Consider the following 26,958-nt stretch of genomic DNA (forward strand, 5'->3'; position numbering starts at 1 on the left):
GATAAATAAGGAGTTCAGCCATTTTTGTGTGTTATCCATAAAATGTATTTGGCTGCACCTTAAAAAATATGCTACTTCAAGTGAAGTGTTATTTATGGCCTGCCAACAATTCCTTGGCTCCTTTATAATTTTGAGTGAAAAGGGACTGTCTTCTAATGTGTCCATACTAAAGATATTTTGGATTCTACTGTGATACTAATGAGGATATATTGATATGTCTCTTGCTCACTTTTTAAATGTATGGATAACCTGCAATTGTAATTTACAACTAGGAAGAAGACCTGGTCAAACAATGTCTTAAGGTTTGAAATTCTTATTTAAAGAACTCTTTCCTTGATGGAAAACTATAACTTTCTCTTTAACCTGGTGATAAAATTACTGAGGTGCATCTGATTTCCTAGGCCATGAGTTTTTGTGCATGTTTGAGAAAAACATCTATGTTGTGAGAGAATTAATTTTCTATTGAATCACAGCTTTTGGAGATTGGAGGATGTAGCAGGAGAAGAAATGAGAAGTTTTGGAGTCAGAATAAAAGCTGAAGTTGCCCACTCTGATCTGATGTAATTGAGAGGGAAGCCTGGGAGACTAAGAAATGGGAATTACTGTTGAGGTTGAGGGACGGTCAAGTAGATTACGTCAACTTGTTAGAGAAAAGTGGGAGAGTTGAGCGTAGTAGTTCCGGGGAGCAAAAGAGTGGGGGAATGGAATACAGAGAAGATGAAATGTGGGGAAACGTGTCAAAGCACTAGGTTAACTGCCAGTAAGGCAGAAAGTTCTCAGGGAGCACAGGTCAAGAAATTTCACAGACCAGGAATCTGTTGGTGAAGACTGGAGGGAGAACCGGAGAAGAATTAGTATGGGAAGTTGAGGGAGACTAACAGAAGTTAATGGACACTGACCTGAGACCAGTGACTCTTTATGTCCTGGCCTCGATGAAGATGTTGCATCCGGGTTTTTGGGACTTGGACTCCCTGTAAACCTAGCAATATGGTGGCCTGCTCTCTCCCCTGGTGCCTTGAAGAGGAAGCAGCAGTTGGCAGAATGAAGAACTGCACTTTAGTTAAACCCAGTAGTTAAGTGGCAGACACTACTGAATTGGTCAGTTTAAAGTCATAGAGCTTAAGGCCAGAAGCCACCACTAGATCATCTGATCTGACCTCCTGTGTATCACAGGCCACCAACACACTAAACCCAACCACTGAAATAAGACCAAAGTATTACAACCCTCAGGAGACTAAACTATTATGGACCACAGGCACAGAAGAGACAGGACGAAGACACATCAGTGCTTGTGGCCCCTGCAATGGCAGGGAAATAATTAAATGAGATATAGACTGTTAATCCTGGCAAGTGATCTACATGCACATGCTGCAGAGGAAGGCGAAAACCGCCCAAGGTCACTGCCAATCTGACATGGGGGACAGTTCCTTCCTGACCCCACATACAGCAGTCAGTTAGACTCTGAGTGTGAGCAAGAACTAGCTAACCAAGCACCTGTGAGAGAATGCGTGATGCCACCCCAGAGCCCGGGTCCACCCCACCAATGTCCTATCTCCAGCCATGGCCATCCCTGATGCTTCAGAGGAAGGAGATTTAAAAAAATAAACTCCCAGAGTACATTGTGGGGGAAAATCCCTTCCTCACCCTTGCTGGTGGCCAGCTGAATTCCTGAAGCATGAGCTTTAGGAACATAAGACACAAACTGGAAGTGAGTACCGGTCTGTGTTGAAAGTGCCTGGATTACCACAGTTTTCATTGCCTTGAATGTACACGGTTCTGTGCAGGGAATATAGTTCTAACTACAGACCCAATTGATTGTGCAGTGTCCCCTACTGGTACAGGCATGAATAAGGTGTTGTAGAAGGTCAGATACCATTGGGCCCTTGAAGTATACAGGAAGTAATAAGTCATCCACATTTTTCCATCCATGTTGCAATGGTGATCCAATATCTGGTTTACCTGTGTGCAAAGACATCCAAAGCTTTGTTTACCAAAAGATGCTCCTTTCATATGATCTTAAAAATCAGCCTCACATGGTGGGAGTTGGGCTAGTGACTTGTTCTTTTTGATGGTGAGATTGAGGTGTAAAGCAATTCAGGTTTCTGTGGGTCTCCTTTTTTTTTCTTGCTCTGATAATACAGAGCTGGTGCCAGTTTCCTTGATGCAGAAATTGGAATTTGTCCATCACTCTCTCCCAGTTTGGCAAGATCTCCTAAGCAGTAAGTTCCTTTAGTTTTAACAACGTTTAACACAGATTTCCCCCCAATACCAAATAGGGATGACAGTGTCACATGCTGTTAATGTGTGTACAGCAGAAAGTATGTTGCAGAAGTCAGGAGTGAGTGTGTCACAAATTGCATGCATAGGTATGAAGCAATGCTTGTCAGTTGTGCTGGTCTTGGTGCCTGTTTCAATCCAACAGGTTATCTCTGTGTTCTCTTTTTGGAAAGAGGTGAACAGCAAAGGCCAAAACATTAGTGTCTGGTGGCCTAACTACTCTGGTTCCTTTGACACCAAGAGACCCAGAATCATCCTTGTGTCCACTTCCTCCTGAGTACTGTATAAGTCTGGGGCTTCTTCAGCACCTCTACTGGGGATGGACTTCGCTAATTTCCTTGGAAAAGCCTCCAACAAGAGGGGTGTTTGTGCTGTGTGTACTCCTACGCGCTCAGGTGCATTTTGAACTATATATTCACAGAGGAATTTTACAAGTGACTGCTTGTTGGGTGCCATGTTTAGAAACTCTTTCCATGAAGTCCACCAATCCCCTGGTATTTCTTGCATCCAACTTCAGATCCTGTCCGGTGCTGTCTTTTTCATCAGTTTTCAGAGTTACTGTTGTGATACCTCTCAAAAACATTAATTACAGAATTAGGTTTGTCAGATCCTTTTAGGACCTGCCTCTAGTACTCAGCAGCCAATTCACTGAACGTGTGGAATTTGTGTCCAGCCATAATTTGTAAGATAGCCATGGCACCTGTGATGTGCATTATCGTTTCTTTGTTGCATGCTCTTAACTCATATACTCTTTCAGCTTAAGCCTCCAGCTGCTGCTCTAATTCAGCTTTGCCTGTTCTGTTCACTGTTACACGAGCATGGAAGAGGGTACATAGGCACAGGTCCCATGGGGTGACGAATAACAGTCAACACTGAAACATCATCTCTGGATTTTGCTAATGACAGGGCTCTCCAGAAAACAGTTTCTGGACTGATCGCTCCTGTGATTGGCAAGGGAGGGGGAAGGACAGATTTAAATTTGGTCTTCTTGGCCATGTCAGCAAATGTTTTGATGCCAGATTTCTTGACTGGGCTGAAAAAAGCTACATGTCCCATCATAATCAAGTGCACCTCTCACAGATCTCTCAATTTGTTCTTCACCAAAATTTGCTATTTTCAGTAGAGACTCTTGTACATTTACTACATCCAGTCCAGTAAATGTGTTGATAAGCACCTTTGCATGTGATTCAGGGTCTAATGAGTTTGCCAGATTGTTGATGACATGGTTTGTAAGAGCTGTAACATGCTTTTCATCCCTCTTCATTGCAGAGGCATGGACTTGTTTGTGGACTTTGTCTTCACTACTTCTTTCTGTCATATTTTTTGCATATTCCTAACATGAAGCTGTGTATTGCCATCTCTAACACTAATACTGACCTGTGCATAAGTATAAGTGTCTCTAAAAAACTCATTTCTAGAACAGTTCCAAGGCTAGTACTGCATTCATAGGTAATTAGAAATTAAAACAGGTTACCAGGCAGGCTAGATAGTATATAGTATGTACATAAGCTTACAAATGGAGAAGCATTACGTAAGCAATTCACATACATTTATATCTACCCACTGTGCAGTACAAATTGTGGGAACACAATGTACTGCTACTGGTGCACAGTCTTCAGTGTGAATCTGATCTAGTTTAGCAAATTTCAACTGAAAATATAGAAAACTGCTGTAATCACTTGTGAGATGCTTTGACAATTAAGAATATAAGATGTGAAAACATTTCATGTTCTACTGCAAACCGTTGATATTTGCCATTTTTGCCACGTGCCAAATAGCTTCATTTCAGGGGGAAAATATCTTGCCCATGCAAAAACAATAAAAATATTTTAATACATGGTTGTTTGGTAGCTTTGACCAACAAATACCACACTGAGGTGTTGAAATTAACTGAAACCATAAAAAGTATAATTGTCACGTTGCAGTTTTTCTGGAACTGTGCAAAAAATGACACTTTCTAATTTCGGACACCATTGTTTCACCTTTTCTGCAGGCTTATGACACCACCTGACAGCTCCACATCATACTTAATCAAAATGTACATAAAATAAGCTTTTAAATGATATACGATGTGGATGTATATAGGATGGGTACATTATATTCCAAAACTATGACCCTTTTTGGAGAATTGCCACATGCCTACAGACTTTGAAATGACTAGTGGCTTCCAGCCACCAGAATTCAGTAATAGTGGCAGCAGTATGAGGCTTTGGAGCAGAGGGAAATTTGAGAAGATAAACTCTCTTCCCACCAACTCCCAGTGCCCTGAAGTAGCTAGAGTTGCATGTTTTAAGGAATAAAATTGTTCAGACATAGTATTTTTAATCTGCAATCAATAGAAAATTACCAGAATATAATATTACATTTAAAACAAAACTACATTAACAAAATACTAAAGTTGCAAAATCAATTCTTCAAAAGTTAGCAACTGCCAGAATTAAGGTTACCTGTGCAACTTTAATTCAGCCCCCTTTTGAATATGCATTATGATACAGTCTTTAATTACAAAAACACATTTTCCACAGGACCTCTGCCTCTTTCATCACACAGGATGGTCGGGGCTCAGGGAGTGAATCGGGGTACATAATAAATAAGGCTGTTGTCTGTAGGATCCCTGCCTCCATTTATTGCAGAAGTTAGACACGAATGAGACAGGGATTGCAGGAAGAGGAAGGATGGTCTCATGAATAAAGCAGTTGATTGTTCCCTCAGATAATTGAGTTCTGCCTGCCCTCTGGCACAGAGTTCTTGTATGATACTAGTCATATCACTGAAACCAGATTTTTCACAAGTGGTCAGTAATTGTGTACACCTAACTTTCTGAGTGCTCTGCTTGAGACCCTGTAGTCTGATTTTCAGAAGTGCTGAGCACACAAAGCACTTTAAGTTTATGTTAATGGGAACTGGTACATTGAACATATAAAATGCTAAATACTTTAAAAAAAAATTAGGGCTTAGTCACCTAGATACCTCAAAATGGAAACGCAAGTCAAAATTAGGGGACATGACAACTTTGGCCTTAATCTCTGTGTGCTTCAGTTCCCCATCTTTAAAATAGGAATAATATCACCTTGGTATTGGTGGTGTGAAGATACATTTAAGTTAAACTACATAATTGCTTAAATAAATGTGTTAAGATATAATATATCCTCCTGGTTAGCAGAAAGCACCAAATTTAGTGTAAAAGCTATATTTAGTTGCCTATCAACATGCCTGATTGGTTACTGACCACTGAGAACCAACCTGTCTTTAGGAAAATAACTAAAAAATACAAATGAAAAAAAATTAAACTACTTAAATGTTGCCCGATTGGTGATTTAAATAATTTCACTTTAAATCAATCCAAGCTGGTTTTTAGGGCTTCTCGGCTACAGTCCCCTCCTTTTATAGGTCACATGCTTTCTATATTGGGGGATTGTATTTTTAGTATCATAAGAGATTTGGGTGTACATAATATTATACTGTTTTTGTTTTCTTACAGGCACCAAGCATAGATGAAAAAGTAGATCTTCACTTTATTGCGTTGGTTAACGTAGGCAGTCATCTCTATGAATTAGGTAAGAACACTTTATTTCATTGCTCTTGAAACAGGTCAGTGTGATGATCTTGTCAGTTGTAGTCAGTAATTAAGCATTCTTCCTGTTGATTCCCCCCCCCCCCCCACACACACACGGGAGGGCTAGCTCAGTGGTTTGAGCATTGGCCTGCTCAACCCTGGGTTGTGAGTTCAGTCCTTGAGGTGGCCGTTTAAGGATCTGGGGCAAAAATTGGGGACTGGTCCTGCTTTGAGTAGGGGGTTGGACTAGATGACCTCCTGAGGTCCCTTCCAACCTGATATTCTGTGATGATTAACCTTATTTTTGGGGGTGGGAGGGGGAGAATGTAATATAAAGGGCAAGATACAAACTACCATTGCTAGAAACTAGTCTGACTCAACAAAATTATGGTCCTAATCAGGAAAACACTTGTACTTCAGTTTTGGGGGCGGGGGTTGTTTTTTTGGAGGGGGAGGATGGCTTCTTTGATGAATGTCATTTAATTATTATTTTCTTTGTGATTTTTTTTCTTTAATGCTGAACAGTGCAAATTATAAATTCTAGCTAGAGGCATGTTACTGAATACCAGAATAGTCGGAATCAAAACGTGCTGCGTGAAGAATAGCATACCAACAGATATTGAAGATCTGCAATTCATTCATCGCAGGCTGGTTTTAAAAAGTTTGCTTCACATTTAATAGCTAATACTTCGTTTGCATCTGAGCATTAGCTTCTGCATCTGAATTATTTTTGACTATTTGTTTCGCTGCAGGTTGAGCAGCACTAAGTTCTGCTCCGATATTCTATAATGCTCCTAGTCTCCTATAGAATTGTTGCTGGGCAACAAGATTTTGCTGTAGACACTTCTGAATCCTAGTTGAAGCAGTTTTAAATAGGTTTGGATAAAATCTCAAGTCACACAGACATCTTTCCAGCATAATTCTCCAATATAGTATAATGAGAGTATGCTTGCTGTATTTCATCTGACTACTTAACCTTTTCAAAACATATTCCTAGTGAAGCAATGCTCTCACACATCTTTAATAGTTTGGAGGCCAATGTAGTATAAAGGACATGTTCTGAATCAATCTGAACCTAAGAATCATCACTGTCAGCTGTACCTCATGAATGTTGTACTTTCTCCATAAAGTGTGTTTTATGAGCTTATATTTTAGATGCCAGTGACTCACACTAAATAGCAGGGTAAAAGCTGTACGATGCAGCACAGATAACTTTTGGCTTTAAATTTCAAAATATGATTTTTAAAATAATGAACCACCCATTGTTTTAAGCTCTCCTCGCTGAAGTTTTGTGTCACTGTGTCCATGTTGCTTTTATATTTTATTCTGTCATTTACATGAGTTTAAAAACAGTGCAGAGCATATGATTATCAGCTTTGCATATTGTACACTCCCTGAGAATAACTAAGTAGGAGGAGATGAACTTTAAGGTATGCTTGAATTAAAAATATGTGTAAGATGTTGATGGTAGTTACACAATAGAATGCTAACACCACTTCCTTTACAAATACATAAATAACATCCTTACAATAACCCTTTCCTGTACCAGTATAAGAGATTAAAGACATAATGTAGAGAAATAAGAAAAAGGGAAAATACAATAATCTGTAACTCTCTTCTCTTGTTTAAATAATTTACAGAAGTTGCTAAAACCTGTAATCATTGTGATTCCTATAAATCTGTTCAGATAATTCTGGCTGAGTCATCAGCTTTAGCCACTGTGGTGAATATTTGGACCCTGGCAGGCAGAAAGCTATGGAGTGGCACATGAACATAAATGCCCACACTTCCATCAAAAACATGCTATTCATAGGTACATTCAAATGTTTTTGTGCCAAACTGCATTTAAGAATTCAGTCAAAAACACAGCTTGCGAAATACAATGACATTCAATTCTGTTTTCTGGAATGTGCTGAGGATTTTATCTTAAAGTTGCAGCTTCAGTCATTTCTGCCATGTACAAGAGGTTAGTCATTAAAGTAAATATCAAAAATGCTTTAATATATTATATTTCATAAGAGCCTACTTTGTTTTTTTTTAGGCTAATTATAGGTTAGAAGTACTGCCAAGTTCAAGGAAATTATGGCAGATTTTTAAAAAATGATTTGAGAACTAAAAAGAATTTGGCCTGGCAAGCTCAGTAGGCCAATGCTGCGGGTGGAGAAAAATGTCATGCCTTAACACGTTTTGACATTCATAGTTTTTCATAAATAGCTTGAAATATTTGCATAGTAAGCAACAAATGTAAATATGTTGAGAAATACCACACTTAATGGGCACTGTTACACATCACAATTGCAGGGTTAACTGTACCCGTGTCTCCTCCAGGGTCTCCCCAAGGGCACCCTTTTAGTTCTCAGGTCTTTAGCTGTCACTTCTCACTCTGGGTGGGGACCCGTGTTCCTCTGCCTCAGGATCAGAGTTTTAGGTTACAGTCCCCAGCAATTCACTGTGCTTATCCCAGCAGGCATGACTGTAATCCAGCGCCTGTAGTTCTCATCTCTTCCATGGGGCATGATAACATTTACCAGTGGTTTCGCAAAGCACAGTACATTTACTTAAGACCACCGCATTACAAAGAAAACATATCATAAAACAGTGGTTTTCAAACTTTGTTACTGGTGACCCCTTTCACATTGCAAGCCTCTAAGTGCGACACCCCCCCCCCCAAATAAATTAAAAACACTTTTTTATATATTTAACACCATTATAAATGGTGTTGGCAAAGCGGGGTTTGGGGTGGAGGCTGACAGCTCATGACCACCCAGGTAATAACTTCACAACCCCCTGTGGGGTCCTGACCCCCTGTTTGAGACCTGCTGTCATAAAACAAGAAATGGTCTGTAGGCATGCTAAGCTTACCAGCTATCACCCATTCTCCACGTGGAGCCCTTAGGACGTTTCAAAGTCCTTCAAACCCTTCCAGCAGGGTTTTGCCCTCTTGGTTAAAGTCTGTCAGTTCATGAATCCAAGTGAGGGTTATTCTGAGTGAGTTCAGGATGACTCTATATCATTTTTCCTTCTTGGCTTTCTTGTTCTCTTAGACCCACTCAAAACCAGTGTGTACAATGGTACAATGTACGCAGTTGTCTTATCTGTCTCAGGATTTGTGGTAATTCTCGCCCAGGGATTTTAGTTTCTGCAGGAAGTTCTGTAGCCCACCCCTATGGAGCCAGAATACAATCCCTAGCTCACAAAGATACATATACCATTTTATAGATATAAAACTCTTTGAAACTGCCCCACTTTGAAGGTCTCATGTCGCATCTTCCCCACTGGAAGAGAGAGAAAATTCCTTTCACCCCTGCTAGGTATCAATACAAACTGAGCCACACATTCTTTCATAAACAATAAACCAGAAGTTTCCCAGTTCTGCACAATACAGTTAAAGAAAAAATTGAAAACTTTTGTAGACCACTTCTTCTGGTAGGGTGCTAAACTAGTATTGTGAATCATACCTATATTAAATTATCAGTATTAACTTTACTGTATTTCTGTGACTTATATATCCTGCTCTTAATTGAGTGTAATACTTCAGTTACATATTACTTGACCTTTAACCCCTTCAGAATTGGTGGGTTTGGAGTTCCCTTTTTAGTGCTCACCCCAGAAACCCTAGTTTCACTTGTCTGAGTATAAATTTGCATTCTCCTTTGAATGACTGTGCACATATTCATTCCACTTCAAGTGTATGTGGAGACTTTTACCAGCAGTACCACTAGCATGTGCCCCTGCTCTCCTCTTGCACGAGCCAAGAACATAAATGGAATGTGTCCGCCACACCCTCTCAACTCCTTCCCACTGCCCATGGTGAGAACTGGAGCACCTCATAGTTTTTGCTTTGGTTCTCCAGCTTTAAATCTTTAGTGCATATAGTTCTTATAGTTAGCCTTAGAATACTTAATTAGTAATAATTTTAGGTAGTCTGGGGCTTTGTTATGAAAAATAATTAAGCTTTAAGCAGTGTGCCATGTGCAGAGCCATTATCCCTGTCATGGATAGGCACAGAAGCTGCTTAATTCGTCTTGGAAAGAAGCATGTGAGGGATAGATGCCCTATTTGTACCACCTTCCCTTTTTTAGTCCTTTGTTAGGACTAAAGAACAGGAATTTCTGCCTCAAATTTCACCTCATGAAGGAGACTGTGTCCCTCCTCAGAACCAGGCCCCCATCACAAGATGATGGACTCTGAAACTATGAGAAATGCTCGTCCAGCAGCTTCAACTTTGAAGCATAAATCTGGAGAGAAGCATCACTTTTCCTCTTCCCGATGGCCTCTTTAAAGAAATCCAAACATTCTGACCTGGACAAACAGTCAATGTTATGATCTTCTCTGCACAAGAAGGCTTCCAGTAAGTCCTCCAGTGCTGAGTTGGGGCCTTTGAATAAGCACAGATGCTCACAGCTCCATCTGAGGTGTCACTGTCAACTCTGGCTCCTCTGGAGTTGTTGAGACTAGTGCCTTCATCTTTGCTGTGTCCTCCTTTGGCTCCACTGGAAGAGCACCTGGCTGTCTTGGTGATTTCAACTCCATAAGCCTACCTTTCCATAAGAGTCTCCTTTGTGTCCCATTACCTGACTCCCTGTTGCTGCACCTGGATTTGGTCATTGTCAGCACTGTTGATGTGTGGTGTTCAGCCAACGTACTCTCTACAGTACCTTATGCCAACCACTGGCACCAGTTATGACTTTGGCATTCCAATCACCTCGTTGGGCTTTTTCTGACCAGATGGTTTCCCTGATATCAATCCCCCCCCCCGTCAGACCTCAAAGGTGAATGCTCCTCCCTTTCCAGATGAGTCCTACATCTTCTCATTAGACTCTGAGCATGAGGGGCCTGTATTCCCATCAGAGTCTTTATAGTCACTTCATAGACCTTGCCCTAGGGGCATGAGGCAGAAGGTACAGGACTGGTATTCCCATAAAGAGGCTCCTGTACTGTATCCTCCGTGACTCTACAGATCTTTGCCTGCTGCAAGGGAGTCTAGACCTCCATTGGAGTTACAGAGCAAGGGGAGATCTCAGTCTCCATGCAGGAAACCTCTAGAGAGGCTCCTTCCGCCATCCCTCTGTCAGCTGTACTGGATCCTATTGAGGAAGGGGAATTAGTGCAGGAACCCCTAGATGTGCCTTCCTGTCCCTATATTTCATCCCCTTCCTTGAACAAAGCCATCACCCTGGAGTCGATATCCCCTTCTCCAGAGGGCTTTAAAGTCTTTCAGGGAAAAGTTGCCCTTCTCATTAATGAAGCCCAGCTAGAGCTGATGAAGACCCTCTGGCAAACCCCAGTCCCTGTACCACCTACAACCAAGCAGTTTATTGGCTGAGCAACATTTCCTGAACATGCAGACTTGCATACCTGCATGAGGTCAGTCAAGGTCTGCAGGTCCATCCACCAGTTCAGTGTGCAGAGGGGTTCCCTTTCTGTAGTCATAACTGACTGACTCTGGCTACAGATGTGTCTACCAGAGCTGGGGATCCCATCTTAGTCAGCTTTGAGCTCAAGCTCTCTGTTCACCCCAGGAGGTCTCACTCCACATAAATATGTGGACCTCGGAGCTATTTATCAGGCCTGCAAGATGTTTATGTCCACCATCAACAACCAGACGATACAAGTTTTACAGACAACACAGCTGCCATGTTTTGTCTGAACAGGCAGGGAGGTGCAAGATCGTCTCGGCTATGCCAGAAAGCCATCCACCTGTGGAATTTATGCATCAGAAATGTCTTCCTGAAGTCATTCCACTTTCCAGGAATGAGAAACACAATTGCAGATTCCTTCAGCAGGGTTTTCATAGACCAACACAAGTAGTCGATCAGAAAGGACATTCTCCTCCAGATCTTCTACCAGCAGGAGTTCCCAATAATAGACTTGTTCGCAACCAACCTGGACCACAAGTGCAAGATATTTTTTCCAGGACAGGCTGCAGCCCATATTCCATCACAGATGCTGTCCTTCTCCCCAGTCAAGTCATCTCCTATATGCATTTCCTCCAATTCCTCTCATTCCCAAGGTCCTGAGGAAACTGAAAAGAGACAAAGCAGCATTAATCTGACTGGAAACAGTCTCATCGAGCCCGTATTGGTTCACGGATCTACATCAATTTTCAGTCAGATCACTGATAACTTTTCCCCTAGTCTCAGAACTAGGGCAAGTCTCTGCATCCCCACCTCCAATCTTTTCACCTCATGTCATGGATGAACTTTGGTTGAATGCTCACAAGGGATTGTGCTCCCGAGATCTTCAGATCGTCTAAATGAGCAGCAGGAAAGAATCTACTAGAGCGACATACGTATGCAAGTGGAGAAGGTGCTCTATTTGGGCACAATTTCAACGTTTACTGACCCGCTACAGAGAGATTTCACATGTATTGGACTGTTCGTTACACTTGAAATCCTCTGGCCTATGGCCCGTCAGTTAGTTAGTTCTGAGAGAGTCCACTTGGCAGCAGTATCTGCTCTGCATCCACCAGTGGATGGGTTTTCCATCTTCTCACTCTCTCTGGTTTCCAGATTTTTTTAAAAAGTTTTGTCCAACATCTACACGTGTCTGATCCAGTACCATTATGGAATCTTAACCCAGTCTTCTCTAGACTAGTGGGTTCTTCCTTTGAACCCAGGATGACAGCCTCACTATCCCTGGTGTCTATGAAGACGGCATTCCTAATAGCAGTCACTTCTGCAAAGGCGAGTTTTGAACGTTATGCTCTCTTAGCTGATCTTCCTTTCACATTTTTTCATAAAGACAAAGTTTCTCTTAAGCCATACTCTAAGTTTGTCAAAAGCAGTTTGAGCTTTCAACCTGAAATCAAACCATTCGTCTTGCAGTGTTATTTCCAAAATCTTGCTCTTCCGAAGTTGAAGAGAAGCTCCACACCTTAAATGTTCACAGAGCTCCAGCATTGTATCTGGATTGCACTAAGTCCTTCAGACCTTCTCTCCCAGGCTTATTGTAGCCTACAATGAGAGAGTTAGGGGTCAAACAAATTTCTCATTAGGTTTCTGATGCATTAAGCTGTGCTGCAGCTTTCCTAAGATCTCCTCCTCCTCCTCCTCTTCTCAGGACAATAGCTCGCTCTACTAAAGGTCAGTCTACTTCATCAGCTTTTCTGAGCAACGTCCCTCCGTCTGTTCCTACCTTTTTCCAGACATTCCCATCACTCAAGCCTTCGGCAAGTTGGTGCTACAGTCTCTGTTTCAGGTGATCCAATGTCCCGTCACCTGTAAGGGAACTGCTGATGTGTCATCCAAAGTGGAATGTGTATGTGCACAATCAGGTGAAGGAGAATCCTAGAATATCAGGGTTGGAAGGGACCTCAGGAGGTCATCTAGTCCAATCCCCTGCTCAAAGCAGGGCCAATCCCCAAACAGAATAAACTGTTACTTACCTGGATAGTAACTGTTGTTCTTCGAGTTGTATAGTAACATATACATTCCATGATCCTTCCACTTCCCTGCTACTTCAGACATTATATATACAGAAGTGTGAAGGAATGGAGAGGGAGGCAGTAAATATGCCCCTTCTATGTCCTTGACTCAGCACATGAAGAGAGCAGGGGTGCATTGTGTGCATATACACCTGAAGTGGAATGTATATGTGCCCATCTTGAAGAACAGTTTCTGTACAGGCAAGTAATTTTTTTTTGGAGGGGGGGGCACTAAATAACTACTTTTTTTTTTTCCAATGACCTATTTGGAAAACCCAAAGAACTTAAACATTACCAGAAACAAAATAATTAGAACTCAAGGTTACCCCTTGATTTGAAAGTTTTCGTGTATTAAAAATCTATGTTCAACTAAAAAAGTGTTATTATTTGTCATTGTTTATAATACTGTATTCCTATTGAAATACTCTGTTTAGAGGGGAAAGTGCTGAACAGTTGGGCATTACGATTAGTATGCTAAGTTTATGAAAAACTGAGCTGATCTTTGTGGCATGTCCTCATACGAGGAGGGAATTATTTAATGCTTTGGGTTTATGTTCTTGTCTGAGAAAATTACAAGTTTTCCAGTTTTCGTTTTACAACTATATTTTGTATAATTGCTTGTATTCCAACAGATGGGCGCAAACCTTTTCCAATAAACCATGGACAAACTAGTGATGACACTTTTTTAGAGGTAAGAATAGAAAAATCCTTTAAGTTTTTGTGCAACTTGAACTTTATGCACTTCCTAGATATGTAGTTGGGTAAGGGAAGGGATAAGAGGAAAAGGCCTCTAATTAGTTCTCAGCCAGTAGTATTTCAGAATACCCATGCCGTTACTTCTGTGTATAACAGAACATTTTAATATGGTGGACAAGAGCTGCTTGAGCAGAAATCTTGTAAGGGTACCATACCCATAGATCAGGTTACCTTTTCTCCCATGTTGAGGTGTTCCTATGCTTCTGTTGCTCTCAAACCATGCATACATGATGGGGGAGCCCTGAAATGACCAGTGTCTGAGGACTTTTGAGCGAAGGTATTTTATTTTCCTTCCCTTTATTTCCTTTATAATTTGAGAGATGCCATGCTAACAAAGGGTGCACTCTCTCTCTCTTCCAGCATTTATAGTCTTTGCCCTAGTTCTCAACCCCCACAATTTGTGTTCTACCTATTCCCTTCTAACCTCTTTTATCTTAAACGTACTTGCTCATTGCTGCTTTAATGTGCTATTCCTTGGGGGAATTCTGCACCACAAAATTAATAATTTTGCACACAGTATTTTAAAATTCTGAGCAATTCTGCATATTTTGTGAAAATAAAACAATGTAATCATGCCAGTTTCAATTATTTTGGTCATTTATTTCAAAATACCCGTCAGCAAGTATGTCTGAAACAATACAGATGACAAGAAAGATTCAGGAAATGTTTTTTGAAAAACAGATTTCCTACTATCCATATTAATATAGAACTTTGAGTAATTCATTTAAAATACAGTACAGAAATGTATTTCCCACACCTATCAGAAGCAGCGTAAAGGGTTCAGATAGTCAGTGGTAATAGAGGAGCTGAGGGAGAAGGAAGAAGCCTGGGAGTGAACCTGAAGGATTGTTGGGCATGGGTAGGAGAAATATAGAACAGTTTTCTTTGGGTGGGGTACGGATTGTTAGGGAGCTGGGGAGTTCCCCCCCATGCAGACTCTGACCCCAAGCCTCTCCCAGTCAGTCAGGCACATCTTCTCCTGTCCCCATGTAGCCCTGCACTCCCCTATGCCCCTGCCCATTCTACACCTGCCTCAATGCTGTCACCCCACTAGCTCCTGAGTCCACGCCCCAGTCTGTCCCCCCACTAGCACTTTTGAATCCCAGTCTGACCCCCACCCCCTCAGCAGCCCATGTGCCCCTCTCGGCCTCCTAACCTGGCTCCATGGACAGGTTGCTGTGACAAATGCAGCTAGCTGTTACTGCCAGTCGCTGGCTGTTCTGGCGCAACAGCAGGCTCCGGTGGGTAAAAGGTAGTACTGTAGCACTTCTTGGGCAGAATGCATTTTCTACCAGGGGGGAAAAAAAATTCTGCACCAACATGAATTATGCGCATTGGCACAGAATTCCCCCAGGAGTAATGTGCCCGGAGCTGTTAGACTGCAAAATGGATCCAAAGGGAATATATTTGGTTTGAGAATAAACTTTTCTCACACACAAGTAATGCCAGTCGGGGAACAGATAGCACCATTACTCCTGGGGGAATTCTGGTTCAAAAAATTAAAAATTCTATGCACATATATTAAAATTCTGAGCAATTCTGCATATTCTATTTGTCAAAATAACATAATATAATCATGCCAGTTTCAATTATTTTGGTAATTTATTTCAAAATACCTGTCAGCAAGTATGTCTGTAACAATACAGACACACACACAAATTCCCCCAGGAGTAGAGAGTTAAAGAAACCTCTACAACAACCCAGTTCCTGCTTTTCTGCCTCCTCTCCCCCAGAGCCCAGATGAGGGGCCAGACACACCCCCTTCTGCCCAGAGCCCAGCCATGTGGCCCTCCCTGGCCCATTCACATCCCCTACCCTCTAGAGGCCAGCCTTCAGACATTCACAGAGCCTACCCTCCTAGACCCCCAGGGATCCAGATGGAGAAACAGCCTGATGATGCTGGGTCCCACAGTTTCCTGCGCACTACTGCCTCCTTCCTTCAGGGGGTACTGAGAACTGCAGCTGCTGGAAATCCTCCAGCACACCCCCCCGCTCCTCGCCATCCTTGTCTTCTATTTGTGAGCTGGGCTCTGCTGGGTGCAGTGGCCCCTAGTGGCGGCCAATATCTCTGCAGCCCATTTCTGTCGGGGGAGGAAATTCCACACACCCAACGTTAATTTCTGAAAAGTTCTGCATTGCGCAGTGGTGCAGAATTCTCCCGGGAGTACACCACGCATAGAGAGCTAACATTTATGGTCACTTTACATAATCTTTGGGGAAGCAAGAGGCTGGAGACACACAGGCTGCTTTCTTTAAGTTGCCAAAGTCACTTTTTCTTAAATTACACACACTGTGTGTGTGAAATGAATGCATATTTTCCTTTTTTATTCCTTCACATGCCTCATATTTTCTAACACAAATAACAAGCACTGTGTGGTGCACCCTCAGTCTAGATTAGATACAGGAGTTATATACAGTCTTCCAGTTTCCCAACATACAAAGCTGGTGATGTTGCTTAGGAGTTCAGTTACATCTGCAGGTGAAGGAGAAAAGTTTCTGAATGCAGCAGTACTACTAAAGGCAAACGTGCAGAAAGAATTATGTAGCTGCCTCATCTTTTGAAATGTAACCCATAATGTTCCATACTGTTAGATGCAACAACTAAATAAATCATCCTTGTTCCTGAGGTTCAAAACACTTGCTTACGTTGGGCACAGCAAGTAATATTTAACAGTGTCAACTCAGATTAGAAATTAATTCCAGTTCAGTTTGACACCCTGGTAAAGTTTGTGTAGAAAGTGAAAGAATCATGAGGGACATAACTGCTGTAAATCATAGTTACAATACTGTATTTAATTCATGTGCCAATTGCTTAATTGTTTTTAGTAATAGTGTGTTTTTATATAATAAGTAGTGATTGTGTGTTTTCATATCTTATTTTTTAAATAGGATGCAGTAGAAGTTTGCAAGAAGTTCATGGAACGTGACCCAGAAGAATTAAGATTTAATGCAATTGCTCTGTCTGCAGCTTAACTATCCCATTTGGAAAAGCTGCACCACTAATCTACTGAAACAAAACAAAAATATTGCCATATATTAATGTACGACTTTTGATACTTTCACTAACATGTTGATGATGTGAGTATATATGGATTAAATCTTCAATTAGTCTTTACTGCATCTTGTTGCTTGTTCCTAAGGCAATTGTTTTGAAACAAAATCTTACATATACACACCAAAGATCTTCCATGCAGTTGACTTTCATCTTTCCTTTTAGTTATTCTGAATTATTCCCCTATGATATTTTATCCCAGTTCATCAACTAAGTAAAGAGTAGATGACCAGAATTGAACGTATGCATTCAGACACACTTCAGGGACTACACTGTACATTGATGAACAACAACAGAGATGTAAAATGTAGGGCTCCTTGTTTTTCAAACTGTTTTGTAATGATAAATTAATATAAAAATAAATTAACATTAATACACTTAAAGCACTTATTCAGGTCAGTCAGAAAACCAAAAAGTAGTTTTCATTAAAATATTTATAAATGCAAAGAGATTTTGAAGAGGCTTATTCCCAAAAAGTTACCATCAGTAAGTAGCCGTAGCTGTTTTTCTCTGATCCAGGCAGTTTAAGTACTAACATTATATAATTAAACTTAATATTTTTAATTTTGGGCACATCTGCCTGGGCACCAGCCAGGGGTAGCATTGAGAGCGTAGGGGAGAGAGTTTCCCTGCACTCAGTTCCTGTGCTTGGTGCCACAGTGGCCCCTAGCAGTCAGGAGAAGCAATGGCAGGGAATGTCCTGCTCATCACCTCTCACTTCAGATTGGCGCATGTTCATTTGCTCTATGGGAGTGGTGTAGGAGCAGTGTGGTCAGCACACGGGGATGGAGCATGATCAGTGTGGGTGTGAATTTAGGAGAATTTAGCTGCTAAATTCTTACAAATCTATTAAGAATATGCAAACTGAGGAGGTTTTGGTTTTTTCAAAGGCTTGCAGCATGTCCAGATTTTGGTAAATTTTCACAGGGATGGCAAAAGGCACATCTGACAATAGGGTGACTGTCTCTCACCAGCTTTCATCTCCCTGTTCCAAAACATGAAATTGTTGTTAGAGCTTCTCAACAAAACAATTTTTAACATTGTCAAGATGTATTTTCCCTAACCTCACTCTTGAAAATGTCTGAATCTTTTAAGCTGAAACTTTCTAAATAAATAAATAAAAAGGCAGTCTTAGGCAGCAGACACATGATGTGGAAACATTTCAGTCCAAATGCTGAAGTTTCTCAGCCATGAAAATGGGTCTGTAATGTAAAGTGTCAGGTAACCTTAACTGTAGATGTTTGCTACTTGATGTTGCTATGTGTGCGTCATACAATATTGTATCCTTTAACAGCCATCCTTAAAGCTTCCTACATATATTTGACTCAGTTGAAAAGCAGATTGCTAGAGGGTTTGTAGATTTCAATGTGTTTTTGTGTTTAGAAAATGTGTGTAGTGGCTGTAAATCAAAAGTACCCTTTTAAAAATGTCTTGAAACCTGTCTTGATTGCACATAGTATTGTACTAAATATTTAGTACAGCTGTCTGTGGAAAAACATGACACAAGCTTTTGCTTTAATTATCACTTGGGGGTACACACACTAAAAGGATCAGTCTTAGTAAAATATTGTCTTCTCCATGTTCACTTGCTGTTAGCACCAATTTATAGATTCCTAGATTATATAGCCAGAAGGGATCACCATGATCAACTAGTTTAACCTCCTGCAAAACACAGGTCATAGAACTTCCCTGAATTAATTCATGTTTGAAATAGAACATATTTTTTAGGAAAAAATCCAATCTTGATTTAAAAATGTCCAGTGACAGAATCTACCACAACCTTGGTAATTGTTCCAATGGTTAATCACTCTCATTAAAAAAAAAACCTGTGCCTTATTTGTCTAGCTTCAACTTTCAGCCAATTGGATGCATCACGCAGCACAAGTACATAATGATTCTAGCTGTAATTGTACAAAGCCTCTACTCCATGAAATTGCTTCACATCCGAGAACTATCAGGTGTATCAACTCTGTAACCACCATGTGTGACGTATTTCCGGTGGGTGATAATACATTACCTGAATTGATACATAGATTACTACCTCTCATTTCATTGTCCAGAGCCAATGGTAAGTTTAAAGTTAAACAGTTTGGACTTTCAGCTCCATTCCTGCAACAGCTCTGTAATATTTGTACCTTTTTTCTCCTGTACCATAATTTTTGCACTATGTTGCATGTAATGTAACTGGAAGAGACATATCAGTAACAATTGTAAATATTACAGTAACCAAAACACCACAACCATGTGAACTTCCCTTTAGAAAGCCCAAATTCTGAGTGTAGAATATTTGGCGATGCTTCAGCAAACCTAGAGAATACTCTGTGTTGAAATTTGTTCCATGAATGAATGTCCCTAAATTCTGCCACATTGCTTGTAGCAACTTCACCCTTAAGATTTTGGGGCCACTGCTGCTATGACCCTAAATCTTGTTTCTGACCTGATGCCTGAGTGAAGCTGTTTCTACTCAGTTCAGTGTGGCACAGGTGAAGTGTAGGAGCCATTTGTTCTCCTTTTACTGCTTGCTGCAACAAAGGTTAAAGATGTTCCTAGTGCTTGAAACAGCTAAGTTTCTGGCTAGGTAGTATTCTAGTCCTTTTGGTAAAGAAGATTTACCTCTAGATGGCATTACCTAGTTGATTCCACTCATTCCTGAAGTTCCTTGTATCCTCTCTGTTAGTTGCTGAAACCATAATCTTACCCTATGTTTTAAGTCACCTTTGCCTCAAGATCCTTTGTTTGTCCTATTAGTGTGGCGTCAACGCCAGCTTCTTTCACTATTCAAAATCTCAGCATATATAAACTGCCATTGCACTGTGTTCCTAATGTGTGATGACTGGGATGGAACTGCCTTTACCTCTTAAAATGGCAACCCAGTTGTTCTGTGGTGAGTGTTCTTGGGAGAGTGTACTATGGCACTCTCCCAAAAAGGTTGATTGGGAAGATATGGGCAAAGGTAACATGTCTGGTTTGCCAGCAAAGAGAAAGTGTCCAACATGCAGTATAAAAAGCAGCTTGATGCAAAAGACTGTCAAACTGGTCTTTCATTGAGTGAGAATTTCGATAAAGAAAAGAAACCTTTTAAAAAATGAACAGATGCAGGTACTTGTACTTGGTTTACATGGTGCAAATTATCTGTCTTCCTACTACAGACCTCTTGCTATTCACCCAGCTTGAAATGAGGGAAATTAATAAACAAGTACCTGATTTGTCAATGCCTCATTTTCTACCAGCTCCCGTTACCATCATAAAAAAGCCTATGTGAGAAATGTTCCCTGTGCATCTAAAACCCTGATCTAGTTTACAGCCAGAGATCAAATACATTTTGTGGAGCAGCCAAAATTACATTTATAATTGTGATCTGTGGATTAGGACAATTTGCTATCCTTAGTGAAGTTGCACCAATGCAGGTCAAACAGAAGCATGAGTAGATATGCTAAAAATCCAATTTGTGTATCATAGATTTGAATGTAAGGAATCAGATTTCATAACAGATATATTAGAATGAAGTTCATAATAGCTTGAGGCAGGCAATTTGGTTTTTTCAATATGCAACTGATTGAAATCCAAGTATGCTTTTTACAAGCAAACACATTTTAGTAAAAATTGTTGGAATTGCTTTCACACTTACCAATAATATTGTACATCTGGTATGGCTTTCATTTATGTATACTGCAAAAACTTTTATCCAAGGAAGTTTTAGTGCTTTCAGCCTAGCAATACTATCATGAGTTAGTCTATTTGTTAATGATTAATAGGAGCTGAGGATTCACAGTACTTTAAGATCTAGCTTTTAAATGATTACTACTTATGCTTGGTTTACAACTAAGTTCTTGATGTTTTTAAATCTAAAACCTTGATGGATGTGCAGCATTCTGTCAGCCACTGGCAAAATATGAATAAATGATAACACCCATTAAACTTTTTTGCTTATAGAAAAACTGTTTAAAAAGTGTAACGGAAAATTTAGTGTGAAAATTAGCATATATGTAATTTTAAGGTAATTTTAAATGTCAGGAAATTTTAAACAATGATTTCTTAAAAGATTGCACATTTCCTAATGGATACAGGGTTTCAAATTATACCACCATTCTACATACAGACCTCCCCTTTACCCAGATGAACATGGTTTCTGATATGATGGTAGATTTGCAAATTACTGAACTGGATATGAGCAGTTTGGTTTGATCTAGTCATCACACCTGTATCTAGTTGGAGTGGCAAATGAATGTGCCTGCTCTCTACAGAAGAGCAGGAGAGAAACTGCCTAGGGACATCTCTGGGCATAGTTCTATCCAGAACAGTTGTATGTAGTTACCACAGAGACCAGAGCACAATACCCTAGAGAGAGCCAAACTCAAGAACAACTGGAAAGTCAGAACATAGAAGATTTTGGTAGAAGAGAGGAAAGATTATAGAGTAACTGGGACAGGAAACAGCAAGGAGAATACATGGGCAGGAGAGAGGAAGATACAGGGGCAAAATAGATCAATGGACGTTATGATGCGTATCACTGTTGGCAGTCTCAGCAGACTCCAATCACTGAGGATATGTTTACACTGCAATGAAAGATTGGGCTCCTTCTCAGGCTCAAGCCCAAACTCACCTTCTGTCTACATACAATTCTGTCTGACTCGGGCCAGCAAGCGGCCACAACTGGGGAGGGAGCTAAGAAGCCTGTGATATGGTGGCCTGATTCAGGTCTGCTTACTACCATGTAGACTGGAGCATGGGTGTGGGGCCTCGGTCCAGAAAGTCTAAACCTTAGGCTCACCAATGAGTGTGGACACTCAAGCCCTGAGCTTTCAAGCCCAGGGTCCGTGGACTCAAGTCCTACTAACCCCTGACTTGCATTGCAGGGTACACATATCCTTAGTAGACACACTGAGCAAATTAACTCCCTTCGATAACTTAAAGGGATTCCTATAGGTCAGGCTTGAAGCATAGTAGTAAGACTGTAGGGAAGCTTGCTACTGGAACTTGCACCACAATCATTGTGAGTATAAAATGAGCAGTTCAGACTCCAGTACAGAATTCAAATCCTATCTAATATAAGGTTTCAGAGTAGGAGCCGTGTTAGTCTGTATTCGCAAAAAGAAAAGGAGTACTTGTGGCACCTTAGAGACTAACCCATTTATTTGAGCATAAGCTTTCGTGAGCTACAGCTCACTTCATCGGATGTACTCCTTTTCTTTTATCTAATATAAGTGGTAAAAAGCCCCCCTCCCGCCCCCAGATATCAAATTGACTGGCATCTTTAAGGAACAGTTAAAACCCTCACCTCCACAACATTACACTAATGATTAAGTGTATGAAATATAACAGATTAAAGAAATGGAAAATGTCCACTCAGGACCGGCTTTAGGGGTGGACGAGCTGGGTGGTGTCCCAGAGGACGCCGTGTGCAGAGTTTGGTACCTGAGTCCCCCCTGACCACCAAGAGCCAGCTGGGCTTACAGAGGCAGCCAAGCGAGCAGAAGCATCTGAAGAGGGCAAAGGAACCCAAGCTATAGGGGGGCAGTTGGACAAACAGTAGGGTGACCAGATGTCCCAATTTTATAGGGACAGTCCTGATTTGGGGGTCTTTTTCTTATATAGGCTCCTAAACCCTCCACCCCCTGTCCCGATTTTTCACACTTGTTGTCTGGTCACCCTAGCAAACAGCCAGGTGACTCCTTTGGAACAGGGATGCCGCTCCTCCCCCATTCCATTGCCATGTAGCTGTTGCTCCTGTTCTCCCCCCCTCCCCCCCCCAGCCAAGCTGATCACTGGGAGCATCCTGTGTGCTGTGCAGAGCAGCAGGGCTTGAGGGGTGGGCTGATGTCGGGGTGTGCCCCTCCCCCTGCCCATGTACCTGGTCTCCACTGAGCTGGATGGCAGGACGGGGAGAACCTGTCTGTACTGCTGCCTCTCTGGGTCTGGAGTGGGAGCTGCCAGTGGCTGCTGGTGTCTGAACAAGCCTTCAGGCTCCTGACTCTGAGTGCTTTCTTAAAAACATAGTGAACAGGTACACACACTCTGTCTCTCACATGCACACACTCTCACACATGCATGCTCTCCCACACTCCCCCAACACACTCACATGCACACATTCCCCTCAACAGACACACTTATATGCTCTCTTGCACACTCCCCAACACACACTCTCACAAACATGCTCTTTCTGTCTCACACATGCGTGCTCTCTCATGCACATGCATGCTCTCACACACTTCCTCAACACTCACACACTCCCCCAAAACACACACACACTCTCTCACAGTCTCCCCCACACAGTCTCCCCAACACACAAGCTCTTTCAGATGCACTCTTGTATTGTTGTTGTTGTTACTTCTTGGTACTTCCTTTCAAAATGTGCAATGCACATATATTCTCTGTAATTTTATTCTTTCAAAGTTCATTATTTTATTTTAGTTTTTGAAACACTTAACTTTAGACATTCAGAAGATGAGGGTTGCTTACTTTCAAATTGTATTTTTAGTTAATTTGTAAAATAACTTAAAATTTGTACAAAAATAAATGTGGTTTCAAGTCTGATACTAATAGTAATGATGGAGTCAAATGTTAGTGAGTCATGTACACGATTGTGGTCAGTAAACATAAATGCCAAAATAACTAGAAAAATAATTCCCCCTTCTTAATAAAAGGGGGAAAAAATCCTTAACTGAGTATGTTAAAATTAGTGTTTTTAGTGGAGTGAAAAGCAATTGATTAAAATAGAGTAGATAATGGCAGTAACAGAGAGTGGGGAAGAGAAAGTAAGACAATTTTATTTATCTCTAGTAAAGATCATGTACAAAGTATCAAATTTGTGTTTCTGATATCTGTGTTAAAGCTCCAGAACTGATATTTCAAGGCTTGGGATTGGGCTATCATCCTTTATTATCTCCTGATTGTTCTAAATTTACATATAAATTTAAAATATGGTTTAATTGGTGTTTGTATATATGTATATTTCCCTTTCTTTCTATAGGAATTAGATACAGTGCTTCAGTCAGCTAATTTCTAAGTTGTTATTTGCAAAAACAAACAAACAAACAAACAAACTAGTTTTCAGGTGCTTAAGTAGCTCCTGGAATCACAAAGTTGCCCCCTCAATTTGAAATGGCACCCCTTGGAGGAGGAGGTGGTGCCTCAGGGCCCGAGGGCTGCAGGAGGGCCATGGGCTCTGGCAAGATGCAGCCCTTGTGTGACAGCGTGCAGCCTGCCTTGAGCCACAGACCAAGCACCAGGCACCTCAAGCCACAGCAACAGTGCAGAAGTAAAGGTGGCAATACACTAGATACCATGCCACCTTACTTCTGCGCTGCTGCTGGCGGTGGTGTTGCCTTCAGACCAGGTGCCCGCTCAGCAGCTATTGTTCTCTGGCTGCCCAGCCAGTGCTTAATCTATACTGGGGCTGAGCTCTGGCACCTTTTTCAATTCAAATTAAACATTGGGTGGGGAAGGCAGCAGGGCCCAGAGGTGATGGGGCCGTGGGGAGCCTTGGGGACCAGGGGCAATGGGGGAGGAGGGTGCTAACGGAGTCCAGCAGTGCCAAAATACAAGTTCGCCCAGGGCACCATTTTCCCTAAGGCTGACCTTGTGTCCACCCTAACTAGAGGAGTTCAAAGAGTCGCTAGAGCTAAAAGGGAAAAACCCCTCCATTTGAAACGTAGGGGGTGGTGGTCACAGGATACTGGAATCTTGCCTCTGGCATTTTTACTTGTGCCTTTGGAGACAACACAAGGAGTGACTGACATAGAGACAATACAGAAGGCGGTCCCCATCCCTTTGGACTGCCACAAAAGTCTTTACTCTCTCAGATTCAACAGGAATAACCACTGCAGTCTGTATCCTAACAACACTACGCTAGCTCCCAGTGGTGAGAATTGACATGGGCCCTAGGCATCTGCACTAGGGAGGTTGCCTTTGGGCTTTTTGGAAGAGTGGGTGAGGGCTTAACAGTAGCTAACAACTTAGCACCATTTAATGGGAAAGGAATCCAAACAAGTAACCCGTCTTTGGAGCCCTGCCCGACATGCCTGGGCTGAGGGTGGGCTTTTTTTTTTTTTTTTTTTGGCCAAGGAGGCACTGGCGCACCCCTGCTCTTAGGAAAGACGCCCGGGGTGCTGTGGCTCTGCAGGCAGCACAAGGGAAGCTGCTGTTCCTTTTAAGGACTTTAGGAGAAAGAGGAGCCCTGTGCCTGCAGTAAACTGCGGCGCCCTCAGGGTCTCTCCACCTGGGCACGCGGCTGAAGAGGGGGGAGGGCTACTTGCCGGGCCAGTTCGGGAGCCGTCCTCGCTTCGCTCAGCGAGCCCGCGGCGCGGAGAGGGGGCGCTGCAGGGCACCTGCAGGCGCGCGGCACAACCAAGGGGCCAAGGCGAGGCCGGCGCGTCCTTCGGCGGCGCTTCTTTTACCTGCCGCCAGGTGGGGCCGGGCCGCTGCGCCCCGGGAGGGAGAGGGCGGGACGCTTGGAGCCAGGGCGTGAAGCGCGGAGCCGCCAGGCTGCGCTGCAGCGAGGGAGAGTCGCCCCGGGCGAGCAGCGGCAGGTAAGAGCCGCGAGGGCGGGGCGCGGTCCAGACCCCGCTCGGCATTTGTGGGTGGCGAGCGGCGCCGGGAGGTGCAGCGGTCCGGAGCTATCCCCGGTGCGTGTCGGAGCCGCTGCGCGGGCTGGGGGCGCTGCTCCGGCTGTGGGGGGAGCCCCTTGCCCCCCCCCCCCCCCCATCCAGCCAGGCTGCAGCAGGGGGCACGGGCGGGCATGTCCCAGCCCCGGCCTTTCCGGACACTTGTCCCGGGGGACGCGAAGCTGAACCCCTAACCCGGGCATAGCGGGTTCCTTCCCCCGAGGAGGAGGAGCAGGAGGCGGCGGCTCGCGGCCCCGGGGCTGGAAGCAGCTGCTAGAGACTGGCTGACATTCTGGGGGTGCTGCTGCTTTTGAGGGGGGGCGGCGGGGGAAGGGGAGAAATGAGGTTCAACCAAACTTCCCGCCCTCTCCTCCGCCCCTTACTGGGGTGACTCGGATTTGGTCTCGAGACAGCGGCTTCTTCAGATTCTTGTGGTTTTCGGAGCCTTCCCAGACTCCCGGGGAGGGGGCGGGGAGGAGCTGCCCGGAGCGTTCAAAAGCCCTCGCGGAGCGCCGGCGGCTGTCTCCTGCTCCAGTCCCACCGGAGCGGCGGCGTTGCTGGGGGTTGTCCACTGACCTCTCGCTTCCCCACCCCTTTTCTCTTGCTTCCCAGCCATGGAGGGGAGAGAGGATGCTGAGGGCAGCTGCGATGTAGCTTTTGCTGAAGCTCAGAGATGGGTGGAGGTGAGAGGATTTTTTTAAAAATTGTCTTGACTGACTGCTTTGCTTTATAGCTTGAGTCTTGTCCACCAGCTGCTAAACATTTCCCCACAGACCTGGGGACTTCCCTTCGCTGATAAGGGGGCGTCCAGCGCTGATGGAGCTTAGGTGCTTGTAAACCTTAGTGTTTGTCCATCTCTGACTGCTGGAGAAAGAAATGCTCCCTGCTCTTCAAGGTGAAGTTATCCTGCTCCCAGCCTTTCCACACGGTTTATGTTTGTTTTCCACTGATGCTGTCTGGGGCGTTTCAAAGGAAACGATAGGGTCCGCATTATTTTAGCAGGGAATCTGATGAGCTCAAAGCCTGGGCGAGGGGGAGAAGGCTGCATCTGTGGGCAGCACGGAGGTTGTCTGCCCCACTTGGTTTGTGAGGGCTGCGAGTTCAGAGCAAGTAATTGAAGAAAAGCTACGCTGTAAACCGAAGTTTATTTTTTTTAATTTGTTTTAGCGGGTAGTTGAGGGGAGCTTGGCCTGCAAGAGACTTGTTTACAAACTTTCTAACTTCATGAATAGCTGCAGTTCATTATGTGTAGAATGTGTTATTAAAAGCTTTCGTGCTTCATAACTTA

At 42.8% G+C, this 26,958-nt stretch overlaps 2 protein-coding genes across 6 annotated transcripts in view; both read left to right on the forward strand.

Annotated features, from left to right (window-relative positions):
- The window catches only part of UCHL3 (ubiquitin C-terminal hydrolase L3), a 54,322-nt gene extending 30,373 nt beyond the window's left edge, over window positions 1–23,949 (forward strand). Inside the window, exons 5-7 of the mRNA XM_073346958.1 lie at window positions 5,759–5,834; window positions 13,892–13,950; window positions 16,905–23,949. Coding sequence (XP_073203059.1) covers window positions 5,759–5,834; window positions 13,892–13,950; window positions 16,905–16,988 — 219 coding nt within the window. The 3' untranslated portion in view covers window positions 16,989–23,949. The remainder of the gene's footprint in view (window positions 1–5,758; window positions 5,835–13,891; window positions 13,951–16,904) is intronic.
- A 1,557-nt stretch (window positions 23,950–25,506) lies between these two features.
- LMO7 (LIM domain 7) overlaps window positions 25,507–26,958 on the forward strand; it is a 178,147-nt gene continuing 176,695 nt past the window's right edge. For 3 of the 5 annotated variants that reach the window (XM_073347005.1, XM_073346996.1, XM_073346988.1), the window contains exon 1: window positions 26,064–26,353. In XM_073347005.1, coding sequence (XP_073203106.1) covers window positions 26,285–26,353 — 69 coding nt within the window. In that variant the 5' untranslated portion in view covers window positions 26,064–26,284. Of the gene's footprint in view, window positions 25,596–25,632; window positions 25,692–26,063; window positions 26,354–26,958 lie in introns of those variants that run through there. The other 2 variants (XM_073346972.1, XM_073346981.1) reach the window with 2 other exon arrangements.

Source organism: Lepidochelys kempii, chromosome 1, assembly GCF_965140265.1.
Source record: "Lepidochelys kempii isolate rLepKem1 chromosome 1, rLepKem1.hap2, whole genome shotgun sequence".
Classification (NCBI taxonomy): domain Eukaryota; kingdom Metazoa; phylum Chordata; order Testudines; family Cheloniidae; genus Lepidochelys; species Lepidochelys kempii.